This window comes from Acanthochromis polyacanthus, chromosome 6, assembly GCF_021347895.1.
Source record: "Acanthochromis polyacanthus isolate Apoly-LR-REF ecotype Palm Island chromosome 6, KAUST_Apoly_ChrSc, whole genome shotgun sequence".
Classification (NCBI taxonomy): domain Eukaryota; kingdom Metazoa; phylum Chordata; class Actinopteri; family Pomacentridae; genus Acanthochromis; species Acanthochromis polyacanthus.
The window spans coordinates 41,545,795-41,559,992 of record NC_067118.1 but is presented as its reverse complement, the minus strand read 5'-3'; the positions used below and the strand labels follow the sequence as shown (position 1 = coordinate 41,559,992).

At 43.3% G+C, this 14,198-nt stretch overlaps 1 protein-coding gene and 1 long non-coding RNA gene across 8 annotated transcripts in view; one reads left to right on the top strand and one right to left on the bottom strand.

The window, feature by feature from the left end:
• Positions 1-11,913, bottom strand: part of prdm16 (PR domain containing 16) — a 201,483-nt gene extending 189,570 nt beyond the window's left edge. For all 7 annotated transcript variants that reach the window (XM_051949247.1, XM_051949248.1, XM_051949250.1 and 4 more), the window contains exon 1: positions 11,573-11,913. In XM_051949247.1, coding sequence (XP_051805207.1) covers positions 11,573-11,609 — 37 coding nt within the window. In that variant the 5' untranslated portion in view covers positions 11,610-11,913. The remainder of the gene's footprint in view (positions 1-11,572) is intronic.
• LOC110954348 (uncharacterized) lies at positions 9,991-13,615 on the top strand. Its single transcript, XR_002595920.2, has 4 exons — positions 9,991-11,689; positions 11,984-12,072; positions 12,760-12,826; positions 13,264-13,615. It is a non-coding gene; the product is annotated as an uncharacterized LOC110954348 (long non-coding RNA).
• The last annotated feature ends 583 nt before the right edge of the window (positions 13,616-14,198 follow it).

The window sequence follows — 14,198 nt, the reverse complement described above, 5'->3', positions numbered from 1 at the left end:
CACACACACACACACACACACACACACACACACACGTTCTCTTAGATATCACATAGTGCTGAGTTACACAAGCATATTCCCACCGCAGCCGGGAACAGTAACATGTTGTTTTTAAACATTTCTGTCATTTTCCATTTCAGTTACCGTCAGTTTCTGAGACACGAAACATGAAATGTCTCTTTAAGCAAAAGAATAGTTTGCCACAATAGGAGCAGTTCGGTTTGCCTTTTACTCCATCTCATGGGAGCTAAGCAGAGGCAGCGGATAAGGAGCCAAAACGGCCACCCTACCTTTGACATTATCGGGGAATCTTAAGAGTTTTGCCCTCCTGCAGAGCAATGGAAAGTGAAGGTCACTGACATTACTTTTACCTATTACCTTTGGAGTAGGGCTGCACAGGAGGGGGGGTGAATGGTGGCCTTTGAGGCTACGAGGCTTTGTGTTCCCTGCTGGAGAGCAGCCTGACAGCCTTAGCTGAGTGGGGGCCAGAGGTCAGACAGGTCATGTGATAAGGCATTTCAGACCTGCATGTTGGGCCCCAGACTGAAGAGGCCTGAAAAATCTCAAGACCCCCCCCCCTTTCTCCGTGTCTCTTCCTTTCTTTTCCCTTTTCCTCTCTCTGTCCCCCTGCTCTCTCTCTCTCTCTCTCTCTCTGGACACAAAATGCCATTTGTTGTCCGTCAGTCAGTAGCGTAGGGCTCGGGTCGGGCCCGGTGCTGAAAGCTCCATTCACACACCCTCTCACCCAGGGATGTTTTTGCAATTCAATATTTTCACACGCAGGCAGCTTCATCGTTACTTTGGAACCGTACACTTGGCAGGATGAGGCTGGGGGCCTCTGGGACGGAGGGGCTGAGAGGTGGAGGAGAGGGGGTCAGCACAGAGGAATCCTAGTGTCAGGAGGGGACGGGCCTGCGCCGGCTAATGGGCCATCTTGAAATGTTTTAGCCGGGACCCCTCCAACACCTACACACACACACACCCACGCAAACAAGTGCACACTCAGTCACGCACACATTCCACTCTACTCATCGCTTCACTACCAATCAGACTCCAGGTTAACAAGCAGGGTTCTTATTTCCTTCATCAAAATCTGTGCTAGTACCCTCACATTATCCTACCAGCGAAGGACTTCTTTCCTCTTACATCAGACATTATCTTTCTAGCGCACATCACAAACACACACCCTGTACTTCATCAGATGCATCCTGAAGTGTGTCTGAACAAAATTCTGCGTCACTTGATGGATACGTTTTGAGATTACGTTTGTTTTGAAGCAGGAACTGATTGCCAGAGCAAACAGGAAAGAGGAAACGGGACAGAAAACGAGGAACATCCAAGCACACAAGTGTGGACTTCACGGAAATGCGCCTCTTTTTAACCGAACCATTTCAGGAGATTTGTTCCAATTCCGCAACAGTAACACCAAAGGATTTGTTTAGCATACAGAGTGGTAAACGAGGAGGGGGGGGGGCTCCTAATATATTTATCCTGTGCACCACACTCTACTTAATGAAATTAAACCACACCAATAGTGGCCCTCTATCTCTGGGGAATTCAGTAATCAACATGCCACCAGTTTTCATTTTGTATGAAAATAAATGGCAGCCGGTGATACAGGCCTAATTGTGTTGCACCGGGGAGGAGCCGGGTGAGGAAAAAAGGAGGAAGGAAAAAAAACTTGCAGCAGTGATGTAGTGGAGCCAATTTTCATGGACAGCGGCGCTGGAGAGAGGTGGTCAAATAAGCAGAGGCATTCATCTGGGGACCCCCGGCCTCCACTCTCTCCTCCTTGTTCTATCCATCATACTCACAAAGAAAGTTAGCCAAGTATTAAACAAATACAGAGCTGGTGAGCCCTATGCACTAGCGCCTGGCAGGGTCACTGGATAATGACAGCTCAATTACTGTGAATCTCCTCGTACGCACTCCCCCCCCCCCCCACTCCTCCTCCTCCTCACTGCACACCCGCCCCGCCCAGGACGGCAAATTTGTCAAACTCGCCAAAACGATGGGTCTGACAGTGTAATCGCTAACCGTCCCAACCGACATGAAAGGGGCTCTTTATCTGGCCAAATCAAAGAACCTGATCTCTGAGTGAAAAGAGGCGGGTGGGGCGGTGGCGGTGGCGGTGGTGGTGGGGGGCTAACTAGAGAAGAGAAAACGTCCCGCTTCGGCCCCTAGTGAGACGTGGAGATGCCTCTAATCCGCTTTAATGAGACACCGCTTGCCCATCTTTGTGGTAATGACGAAACGCAGCGAGAAGGACAGCGAGGAGGAGGAGGAGGGGGGAAGAGATAGAAGAGGAGATGGGAGCCAAGGCTTTGAACTGGCGGCCTGATGAAAGGGGAAGCAGGCAGTGGGAGTTTAGAGCCACGCTGCCTCCACACACCACTGTCTGTTTGAGAAGACAAGCAAACAGCCCAGGGGACAGAGCAGTTTGTCGGCTTATCATATCTGGACAGGATGAGCCGTCATCAGCAGGCCGGACTGGGAATGGACTGTCTGTGTGTGTGTGTGTGTGTGTGTGTGTGTGTGTGTGTGTGTGTGTGTGTGTGTGGAGATGAGCGACAATTTATGAAGCCGCTGCACAAGAAGAAGAAGGATGGAAAGTAGCAGTAAAACTCTCTCTGGATAATGAAGTGTCAGATTTATCCACGATGCTATTTCTCAGCTGGTAAAAGTGTTCCTATGGTTACTTCCTGCAAACACCACGACTTGGCTTTGTGTGACGGTACTATTAAATTGTGCATGTATTGCGATGGTGGTCAGGTCATTGCACAAGCTATTTCAGGCCTCTGCCATGTTAAGTGTTAATATGCACTGCCGCTCAAAAGTTTGGGGTCGGTTTGAAATGTCCTTTTATTTGAAAGAAAAGCAGTTTTTTTTCAGCAAACATGACATTAAATGAATGATAAATTCAGTGTAGACATTGTTAATGAGGTAAATGACTATTCTAGCTGAAAACGGCTGATTTTTAAAGGAATATCTCCATAGGAGTGTTTGCTAACGGTGTTGAAAGGCTAACTGATGATTAGAAAACCCTTGTGCAAATACGTTGAATAAAAGTGGCCTGTGTGACCCCAAACCTTTGAACAGTAGTGTATAATATAGACAATGACAAAAATAACATAGTGTAGGTTTCAGCCTCATAGTGAACACACATTTTTTTAAGAAACTAGAAGATGTTTCCATTAAAATAAAGCCTCATAAATGTAATCTGGCCTTTTAAGGTTCCGTTGAGTCGAATAGCGACAGTTTCATAAAGAGCGATTAATTTAAGAAGATTAAAGTGTCTCCAGATAAACAGAGGTGGATGCAAAAGTTAAAAAAAATCCAACATATGGCAAAAAAAAATCAAGATTAAATTGTCCTGAGCAACCAAAGGAAAAAGCAGATTGCCACATCGTTGTGCCATGAGTTGACCTTTCAGGTGCTTGGGAAGAGTTTTTCGAAAGATTCCACGTTTATACATACTAGTGGTCTCATGACAGAAGAACCAGTAAAATAAAGCAGCACGACCTGGAGGACTTAAAGGCATTAGAGGAGATTTAATTTCCTACGACTTTGACCGTAGCATGCGCACATACAACCTCTCCCTCACCCCCCTCTAACCTCCCCCCTCTTAACATTTACGAAGAAACGCCCCCCTCCAGAAACTTGCGTAGGACTCGTGAAGTTGTCTTTTACGGCTGGGTCCCCCTGGATCTTTATCTGCCATTATGTAAAAAAGATGAGCAAAACAAGTCACCAGCTAACTACGAAGCTATACCAAAGCAACACATACAGAAAACACGTAAGTCCAAGGCGTACGTAATCTACGTAACTAGGCCTGAGCCGGAAGATTTTTGATTGACAGGAAAGGGAGCAAACCAAACGCCTCGGTCCGAGCGCATTGATTGGCTGATGTTTTTCAGGTCCTGACATGTCCACAGTTATTTTTTTTAATTTTTTATTCTTTTAGAGCCCATACATACAAGTCCACTAAAGGTCAGTATATTCATTTTATGTGAATCAGACAAATTAAACAAAAAAAAACATCCTCCATAATGCCTTTAAAACACACTAATGCACTTCTGGGATGAACTAAGCCTCATTTGGAACCTCGACTTTGGTGCTTCTGAGAAATTTTAGCCTCAACCCAACAACACCCAGACCACCTCGGGTCACTTAGAGACGTCCTTAATTTTGAAAGAAAAGCATTTTTTTTCAATGAAGATAACATTAAATGAATGATAAATCCAGTGTAGACATTGTTAATGTGGTAAATGACTATTGTAGCTGGAAATGTTTAATGGAATATCTCCATAGGGGTACAGAGGAACATTTCCAGCAACCATCACTCCTGTGTTCTAATGCTACATTGTGTTAGCTAATGGTGTTGAAAGGCTCATTGATGATTAGAAAACCCTTGTGCACTTATGTTTTATAAAAGTGTGACTTTTTATGGAAAACGTGAAACAGTCTGGGTGGCCCCACACGTTTGAACTGTAACGTATACAGCATTTGTGCACAGAAGTACAAGCAAAACATATCAAACTTAAGCCTAAACGTCTGCATATATGTCAAACAAAAAGGTGTTTTGGGGTCCATTTTCATTAGAACTTCCTCATACTAATTCTTCACCACAGAACATCACAAAGAAAGCTGCAGCTCATGAAGAATCTATATTTTTCTTCCACATTTTATGATAAGCCGCATCTCCACGTGAGATCGGAGAACATGGAGTGAATGAAGGAGAAAGGACAGAAAGTTCGGCGAAAGGAACGGAGTAAAGAAACAAATCAAACAAGAAGTGAGAAACAGAGGGAGAAAGCGAGCGAGTTAACACCAAACAAATCAGGATTAGACCCAGATAAGACTGGTCACAATGCTGGGATATCACAATGCAAGGGGGGGAATCATGAGAACGCGCTAATTGGGGACTCGACACGTTTGCCCCCTTGTTTTGCAAACAACGCACACTGTTTAACAGCGGGTGGTGCACAATCACAGCAGACACACATAGAGACAATCAGTCAGTGTTAATCAGCAGAAGTAAAGATGAGGTATTTCCTATGGGATGAGCAGGAGGCTGGATGGAAGCGTCTGGACAGAACCCAGCAGGGCAAAATGCATTTAACTTCAGTGTAATAGCTTTGTATTTTTCAACCCCCCCCCTCCCCTCCTCCTCTCAGCAACGCATACCGTTCTTTGAATTTTGTTCGGCTATTTTTAACAAGACCCCCCCACCCCCCCACCCCCGTTCAGTCTGCAGGCTGAAAACAAAGGGCACGAGGAGAGACGAAAAACAGGGGGCTGCTAAAAAAGAAAACATCAGCGATATATCTTCAGCTCTCTCAGGCATGTCAAAGTCTCCAAAGTGATCGGGAGGCTGCTGTGTTTTTCCCAAACATGGCGGATGAAGTCACGCTGCGAGGCGGGAAAGAGTTTTTTTCTCTCTCTCTCTTTTTTTTTTTTGTTTTTTTTTTTGCCAACTGGATAATGTGAGGTCAACGTATCAGTGGAATGAATGGGATTTAGAGCCATGTGTAAGAGCTTAATGCAGTGGTATTTGTATGTCAACTCAAAATTTGACTTAGCCAGCATGAGACCAGGCAGGAAGCAGTGGGGCTGTAGTGTGTGTGTGTGTGTGTGTGTTGTCGGAGTGAGAGTGCCTGCGTGTGTCCAGGTGCCCACCCATCGCTGTGCCAGACTTGGCCAAGGTCAAAGCTCCAAACAGTGACAGGACCTCCAACAACCGTACAAAACGGTGCGCACACTCGCACACATTTAGCCGGCCAACAGTGCCAGCTCCTGCTGTTTGGATGACATTTACACTCAACCTTTCTAGTTTGTGATTGATTGGGGTTAAATCATACCAATGCACAAAAAATCTGTCACCGCTGAGGTGTGTGTGTGTGTGTGTGTGTGTGTGTGTGTGTGTGTGTGTGTGTGTGTGTGTGTGTGTGTGTGTGTGTGTGTGTGTGTGCCAGTGTGGTTTCAACGTGTGCATGAGCAAGGAGGGGAGCATGAAAAGGCAGCCGAATGTTTTGAATCCTTCAGTGAGACTCGGTCGGCACTGACGAGTCACCGTGACTTCATAATTCTGCTAAACTGCAGCTGGAGTCGTTTCTGCTTACTCTAAAAACCAAACGCTCCGTCGTCGTTTCTGTTTCCTGCATGCAGAGGGAAATACTGGAACTGTACATTTTTACTCTAGGTGAGAAACTGAAAAAAAATAAATAATCCAAGATGCCTTTAAGGTGCTGCAATGGAGGGTGATTGTAGGCCAACATATGGACGTAAGAAACAAAACGAGGACGACAAATGAGTAATTCCAACCTCATAATTGTAGGGGCTTTCATGAAAAGATTAATTTAAGAGTCATTTCAGCGTTCGCCTTATTTTTGGCATTTTATGGCCTCTGCACTTGATGAGATTAGACTCTCTGACATCTCTTTTCCAGTGGACACTTGGCCAAAACAGCAGCAGCAGCACAATTACAGCACTAACTGACTGAATAACAATAAAAGCATTTCCCTGGAGATAAAAGAGCGACTCACCCCACGTTCAGCAGGGGGAGGAGGAGGAGGAGGAGTCAAAGATAGTGAAAGAAAACATTTAGAAGCTGGCAGCAGAACAGTCGTAAAGCAGACTGTTTAGACAAATAACTGTAATGTTCCAATTGAACCATCCTTCAATATATTAATCGTCCCTGTGCAAAGCTGTAGAGCTTCGGTAAATCTCAGCTCAACCAGCTCCTTAATTTGCTCTTCTGTTTATTCTCTGCACAGGTGGAAGAGATCAGAGAGGTTTTCTTTATGGGCCGACTGCTCCAGAGATTTAGGATGAGTAAGCAGAACTGAGACACACTGTGAACGGTTTACTGGAAGGAAAACTGCTCGAGAATCTGCCCTCACAGCACACTGGAAGATATGGTTACAAAAAGCCATGCATCTTTATTTGTATCATATTATGTGAATCAAATGTTTACCACATGTGACTGCACCAGGCAGCGTCTCGATGCTGAATGAACCACAGCCATGACTAAAATATTGCCCCAGTTTTAGCCAAAGTAACGTCCTCTGCAACAGATTATTGCTACAAATAATAGAATGAAACCTCTTCAACCTTATTCCCCTGTAAAATCTTTTCTGTTCCAATTAATACAGTCTGAGAGGACGTTTATCTTATATTTTGCAGCACTAAAATATTAAACCAAACACACATGGAGAAGAATGAAAATAAAATGAAGTAAATATGAGTACTTGCTGCCCACAGCTGCACCCTACATGTGCACACACTGGGACGTGGAACCGACATCCAACAAACTTCCATAATCAACTACTTATGGAGCAAACGTGGAGCTTGCCAAGTGTGGACTGATGCAATTAGTTAGGCTACACAATTTTTCAATCCTTCAAAAATTGACACAAATGGTCCCAAAATCGGTCCAAATGCTCAGATCACAACCCCCAGTACCACGAGAAAGAGAGGAAATGAAGTGTTTCTGCATCAAAAACCTGCTTTTGCATGTCACTGCAGTGGCCAATGATATTTCTCGTACAGTTAGCAAAATAAAACATGCCTGTTTCTCCGCATATTTCACCGTCAGCCAGGTGGCTTCGCTTTTTGTGAGAAAGGATTAATGCTGACCATCACAGCGCTCAGAGACGGTCGCTTTAGGCATGTAAAACTCAAAAAGTGAATCAGCCTGCTGCAAAGATCATTCACATCATCACACATGAATGCAAATGGGCTCTAAGGAACCACAGGAGTCTCAAATTTCCCACCCTGTTTTATCTATGAAAGGTCTGGAGGATCTCACAGGTATTTTTGTTTTCCAGAAGGTGCAGCACGACAGACATTCAAAAAACATACGACAACTACATGCAGACTAATCACAAATCCTCATCAGTTAATAACACATTTAAAAAAACACAATTAAAAGTCAGTTTTCTGTGACATCCTGCTAGCTGCATTGGCTCACTCATGGTCTGATTTCAAAATAAAAGCAACTTTCGTTACACTTTCATTTGAAAAAAAGAACAAAAAGAAAAGAAAGAAAAAGCACCCACCACTACATTACACATTATCCCCTCCTCGTTTGATGATCCTATCAATTTTATGCGCAGGCTCTAATCTGTGAACATGAAGGAGTGCTATCTGACACACATTACAGCTGCACAGCACTGACACACTGCAGCCTGCACGGGACCCTGAACGTTTAGCCAGAAGTTCAACATAGCTACCATTGTTGGTTTTAAAGTGTTATGGGTTGGGTTTTATTACTTCTGTCAAAACATCAGAAGCCGTTGAGCCAGGCCAAGTTCATGACTGGGAGTCCATCTAATAAGGGGGCCTTTAACACGAGGATCAATAGGATGTCTGGCAATTGACACAGACACACAGAGCGGGGTGTGTGAGGGAAGGAAAAAGTGTCAGAAATTGTGTTTGGTGTGTCTGGAGAGACCAACAAGGGGGTGAGGAGGGGGGCACAACAACAAAAACAACAACAAAAACAACAAAATATATTTTCAAAAACGGGTTTCTTTCACTTCCTTTTCTTTCCTGCTGACCTGATAATGCAGGAGGATGAAAATAAGTGCAGCAGATCAATAACAACATTTCTGTTTTTTTTCCCCTCTGAGGAGGGGGGGGGGGGGGGGCTGTGACATGTTTCTGCTTTAATTATATTTCCGTGCTAAGGTTATGGCGCGGGTGTAAGTGCGCAGGAGTGTGTCCGTTTGTCTCACCTGTGCACGAAAAATTAAAAACAAATACCGAAGAAATAAATCTACGCTCACTTAACCGGAAGTCTTAATTGATCCAAACGCATTTAAAAAAAAAAAAAAAAAAGCAAAGAAGAAAAAAGCTGCACAGAAATACCACAATAAAACAGCCGCAAGGTGTGCAACTTTTCAAACACAATCAGCCCTGTGTAGACACACACACACACACACACACACACACATATGGTAAATACAAACTGCACTGCGAGCACTGAACTTTCAAGGTGCCAAAAGCAATTATATTGTCACTTCGGTTCTTTATTCCTCGCTAGATTGCCTGTATCGATTTTTTTTTTAGGTGATATTTCTTTTAAAAGATAACAAGAAGCCATGTCATACTTGGGTAAAATAAGAAGTGTCACCGGATTTGTTCATTTTATTTAAAAAACAACATCTGCGCAAAATCCAGTTAATTAATTGAACTGGCAAATTACTTCCTAAATTAAAGTGTTAAATTTAGCAAGAAAAAAATGTAAAAAAGAGAAATGTTTAAACAAAAAATTCTGAGAAATTGCTTTATTTCCAAAGCTGACCCACATGTAAACAGACCAAAATTATTAGTGATTAATGCGCACACACACTCACACACACACACACACACAGATTCATATTCTGCATAACTGTGGAGCCAAAAGTTCCTCGTGTCGTGGCCTTTACGCACAAAGTCAGTGGGCAAAAAATGTATACATTAATTAATTATAACACGAGGGTTAAAAATAAAAATGATAAAAGCTTCTGCTGCATATTTAGCTGTGGGCCTGAGCTGTACAGAGGAGCATTTTACCAAAGCATCAGGAAATAAAGGAGGACGAAAAAAAAGTGGAACACACTCCCACGCGTCGTATTCAAACGTTGTGGGGACTCCATGTTTTGAATGTTGACAAGAACAAGATATTTTTCACGCTGCTGTCCTGCTCTGCTTTTCCTAGCGCTGCAACACAACAGATCCGGAGGCCTGTGAGGGCAGCCACCGGTGCCCGGCCTGGAGAGCTCCAAAGCCAGGTATTTGTGTCCATTAGCGCCCGGATCAACAGACCATCAGGGCTGTTTGGAGATCAAGACCAAGTGCAATTACTGGCACGGAGCTGCCTCCTCCACACGTTCAAGTATTTCACCAAAGTAGCTCAATTAGCGTCTCCTCCATTTTCTTTCTGCATTAAAAAAAAAAAAAAAACTGGATCCTTGTGCACCAAACATGCAGAACATCCAGGAGCAACGGAGTGGGATAATAGCAAAAACATAACAGCAGAAAAAGAAAAACAGAAGAAAAAACAAGTAGTATTTTTATTCATTTACATTTCTATGAATAGGCGCTGAAATCCTCCAAAATAATCCCATGAAATGCAATTTATTTATTTTTTCTACGTTGCATTATAAGTGAGAAAAGCTCAGTTTAAATAAACGCGTTTTCTGATTTTGTGTCAAATTTATTTCACCTAAATTTACTTTTCAAACAGCCTGGAGGTCGAGGTTCAATTAACAAGGCCAAAGTTAGGAAAGTTCCTGCACTGTCCTGGACATGCAATCAAGCAGCACAGAAAACAAAAGCAAGATTTAAAAAATATATATTAATTTATGCAGGGGAAATAAAAAGAAAGCTGAGTGTGTATTGTTGTTAAGCTCTGCCATTTTTATTCCCCCCGCAAAACTCCACATCGAAAGTCATCGAGGATGGAATAAAAGTAACAAAAATGAAAACACAAACAGGCCTGCAGAAAATCCTCTTAAATCTTTTCAAAAATGAATTCTGGATAAAGGCTGATCCACGTGAAGAGGCCGCAGAAAGCAACCATGCAGGAGAGGGAGGGGGAAAGGCAGAAATTACAATAATAAAGGAAATAAATTCAGAAATCAACCCATCGATAATAAACAAATGCCAAACAATAAACACGGTCCATTTCCAACAACAAGCTGCTCGAGTACACAAACACTGAATACATGAATTTTTCCGTGTGACGCGAGCAGCAGTCCACTAAAGCAGCAGTATGGGCGCTTTGGAGACACATTATTGATTGGCATTCCCTCGAGGAGGAACCAGTCTGCAGCAGTCCGGTGCCGGTGGCCACGGGACAAAACTAATTTGGCCCGGAGAGCTTCTTGAGAACTCAGCAAGGAATCGAATGCAAGAGGAAAAAAGAAAACCCCAACGCATGAAAATATTGCTCTTTCTTTCCTCACAAAAAAAAAATTCACATCTCGGCGTCTCCGTTTGCAGGCGAGTAAAGAAAAAGAGTGCTCCCTGCTCGCTGTGAAGCAGAGCAGTGCCACAGCGCCCACTATTTCAAAAGCCGGAATATTATTTCACAAGACTTGGAACGGCTCTATATTTAAAAAAAGTTGCTATCCATTTCGAAAACTTTCTTACTACCTTCAGGAAAAGGAATCCTGCGTCTCCACTGTAACGACCCACCGACAAGCGCAAAAAGCTGCAAAATACAACGTTTTTTCCCTCGCTTTTGGACGGCGTTGTTATCACAGGAGCAACTAAAAGCACCAGCGGCGTTTCTCATCACACATGAAACTTTTCTTGACACTGGAAACCAGCGACGCTAAGAACCGCAGCATGCAAGACACACACGGGGAGAGAGAGAGGGGGAAACCGAGGCACAGCAGCGGCAAGCAGGACGCGTTTTCTGGCTGAAAAGTTGACAAAGAGTCGCCCCATCCTCTCTTAAGGATATGGCATATGTGTGACAAGGACGCATTGGACATCTACAAACGGAGCCGGGAGTTTGGAGCCCCGGCGGCGGCAGAAAGCGATCAGTAAGAGAGGTTTGGGGAAAAAATATAAGACCTACTTTTGGCCAGTTTTCTCGCCCTCGCCTTGGATCTCATCTTGTCGGCTTGTAGATTCCTCTCGTCGTCCTCCGTGAGCCCAGAAGCAGCAACAACACTATCTTCATCTCACCAGCATTGTCAGTTTGGACACCTTCGCACATGCGCACAGGCCATTCAATCTGACACCCTCGCCGGGGCCAAAAACTTTCCAATGTATTCATCATCATCACTTTTTTTGTCCTATCGTCTCCCCTTTAGATCACTTATCTCTTCCCCTCCTCCTCCTCTTCCTCCTCCTCCTCCTGCTCTCTCCTCACCGTCTCACCTTCCCTCCCTCCCTCCCCCCTCCACCATCCCCTCACCCTCGTCCCCCTTCTCACCCTTACACCACCACCACCTCCTCCTCTTCCACCCCCACCCGCCCCATTCAGAGCTTGCCAGCAGCCTCTTGGATTTTTTTTTTTTACCCCTTTAACAGCGACTACTTGGTTTTCTCCAACACAGCGGTGGACGCACTGAGGTATGGTGGTGGAGGTCAAGGTCTAGCTAGAATGTAAACACATGAATTATTTGATTATTAACGCCATCCTGCTATGATTATTTGTATTCTTATTAATGCATTATTTGTTATGTTTTATCTGCATGCGAATGGTTGCTATAAATGTGACATTTGATCTCTTTTTCAATTCATAGATTTGCAGAAACTTTGTGCGTAATTGCTCCTTTTACGCATCTCATTACGCGCGGTGCCAAAAGTGCTCCAGTTGCAGAGGGGTTATTTTTAACTTCATTAATTCACATGCAGGCGTAAACAGGTTCAAGGCTCGATTGTTGTTACAACTTTACAGGCTATGATTTGGCTTTGTGAGTGTGTGTGAGTGTGTGTGTGTGCGTAATCCTTGTTGCTCTCAGGACAAGCAGGGCCAGCAGCTGTTTGACGCATGCATGGAGCCTCCACCAGCAGTCACAACCGTGGTGGGAGAAGACGAGGCGTTTTATTATATTATTATTATTGTATTATTATTACCTTCTTTCTTTCCGTTCACATTTGTAATTTGCAGCGTTTTTTTTAAATTTCTCGGACAGTTTTTATGCAACACTGTACACGCGCACGTCGTGTCACCTGAGCGAAGGTGGATGAATTTGCAGCGTTTCCTCTCGTTGCAGCTGTGACTCTTGCTTTGCACCTGTTGTTTGTTTGCTGCAGGCGGGAGGAGACTTTACGGTAAACCGGTACATCCAGAGCTTCGGTGCGTAGCTTGAAGGACGACGAGGTAATGCATATATATCTATATTTTAGATTTCTATTAACGAAAAATGAATCAATTCAAACGGGGAATATCGTATCCTATAGAATTCGAATCATTTTGTTTTATTTACTTTGTATAATAAGAGTGGAGCTGTAATCTCGGCCGTGGTTTTATGTGACAAACTGCCAACATTTTATTACATGATAGAATTTTACTGCAGTATTTTTTGCATAATTTCATATTTGCATCGTATATTTTTTATTTATATCTACAATAATTACTAGTCATATTTATAGTATAACAATAATAATGATATAAAACTAATGACCAATATCCAATTTTAATATTTCTTTGTTATGAACCAAAATATGACCAACATTTTTTTAAAAAAACAATTGAGTTTTGATAGAATTAGTGCATGTTAACTTTTTCTTTTTACATTTATTTTTTAATTGTAACAGAATCCCTGGTGGTAGCTGCTCGTTATTCCTGCGGTGCCTGGGCCTTTAGCCTACATGTCATGTGGGAATGGTTCCGTCTAGTTTAGCTGAATAAAGGCGGCTCTATGTTGGAGCCTATTAACATTGGTGGTGATGGAGCGACTGCAGTCTGCTGGGAGAGGGGAGGGATCAGTTCCCTGGACGCGATCACAGTGCAAATCCATGCACAGACTATTATTATTATTATTATTTCTTTTGTTATTATTTTGCACGTCACTCCCATAATAACTCCGCCTGACATCTACTTTGTTGCTCATTCTAATGCACATGATGAAGAACAAATTGATTTGAATAAAGACTTGAGCTCATCAAACACGTCTCCAGTCTCTATTGGAGAGAAACTGCCGTGGGATGCATTCCAGGAGTTGGAATGAAATGAACGATCATTAGTCAATAATAATCAGCAGTAATTAGCATACATTAGCTGCATGTTTGGGAGTTTTCCTGCATCATAAGGAGAGAAGGTTTCGTATTATTGCTTGGGCAGGATTGTGTGTTTTCATACCTATATAGGAAGTGTTTAGTGTGGAGACGTGGCCACCCTTGTCACACACCTAGAGCATTGTCTTCCTGCAGAAAAAACAAAATCCTTTAAACACATCAAGAGGTTTCTTTTTGAAAGACACAAACTCCACAGGCTCCGAGGCCTCGCAGAGACGCACAGACGGAAACAGGTCGATAAACAAATAATAAATGATGCGATAACAGAGGTGCACAAGGTTTTGTTTATTCCTTCGGTGTCTGAAGGAACCGTGGGAGCGTGACGACAATCCATTGTCTTCATCGATTCGCTTTTATCGATACCTCATCCAGAAAAAAAACAAAAAAACAGACACTCAGCAGAACTTTCTCCAGTTTGTTGGAATTATTTCCATCAACCGCCAGAACAGTTTCAG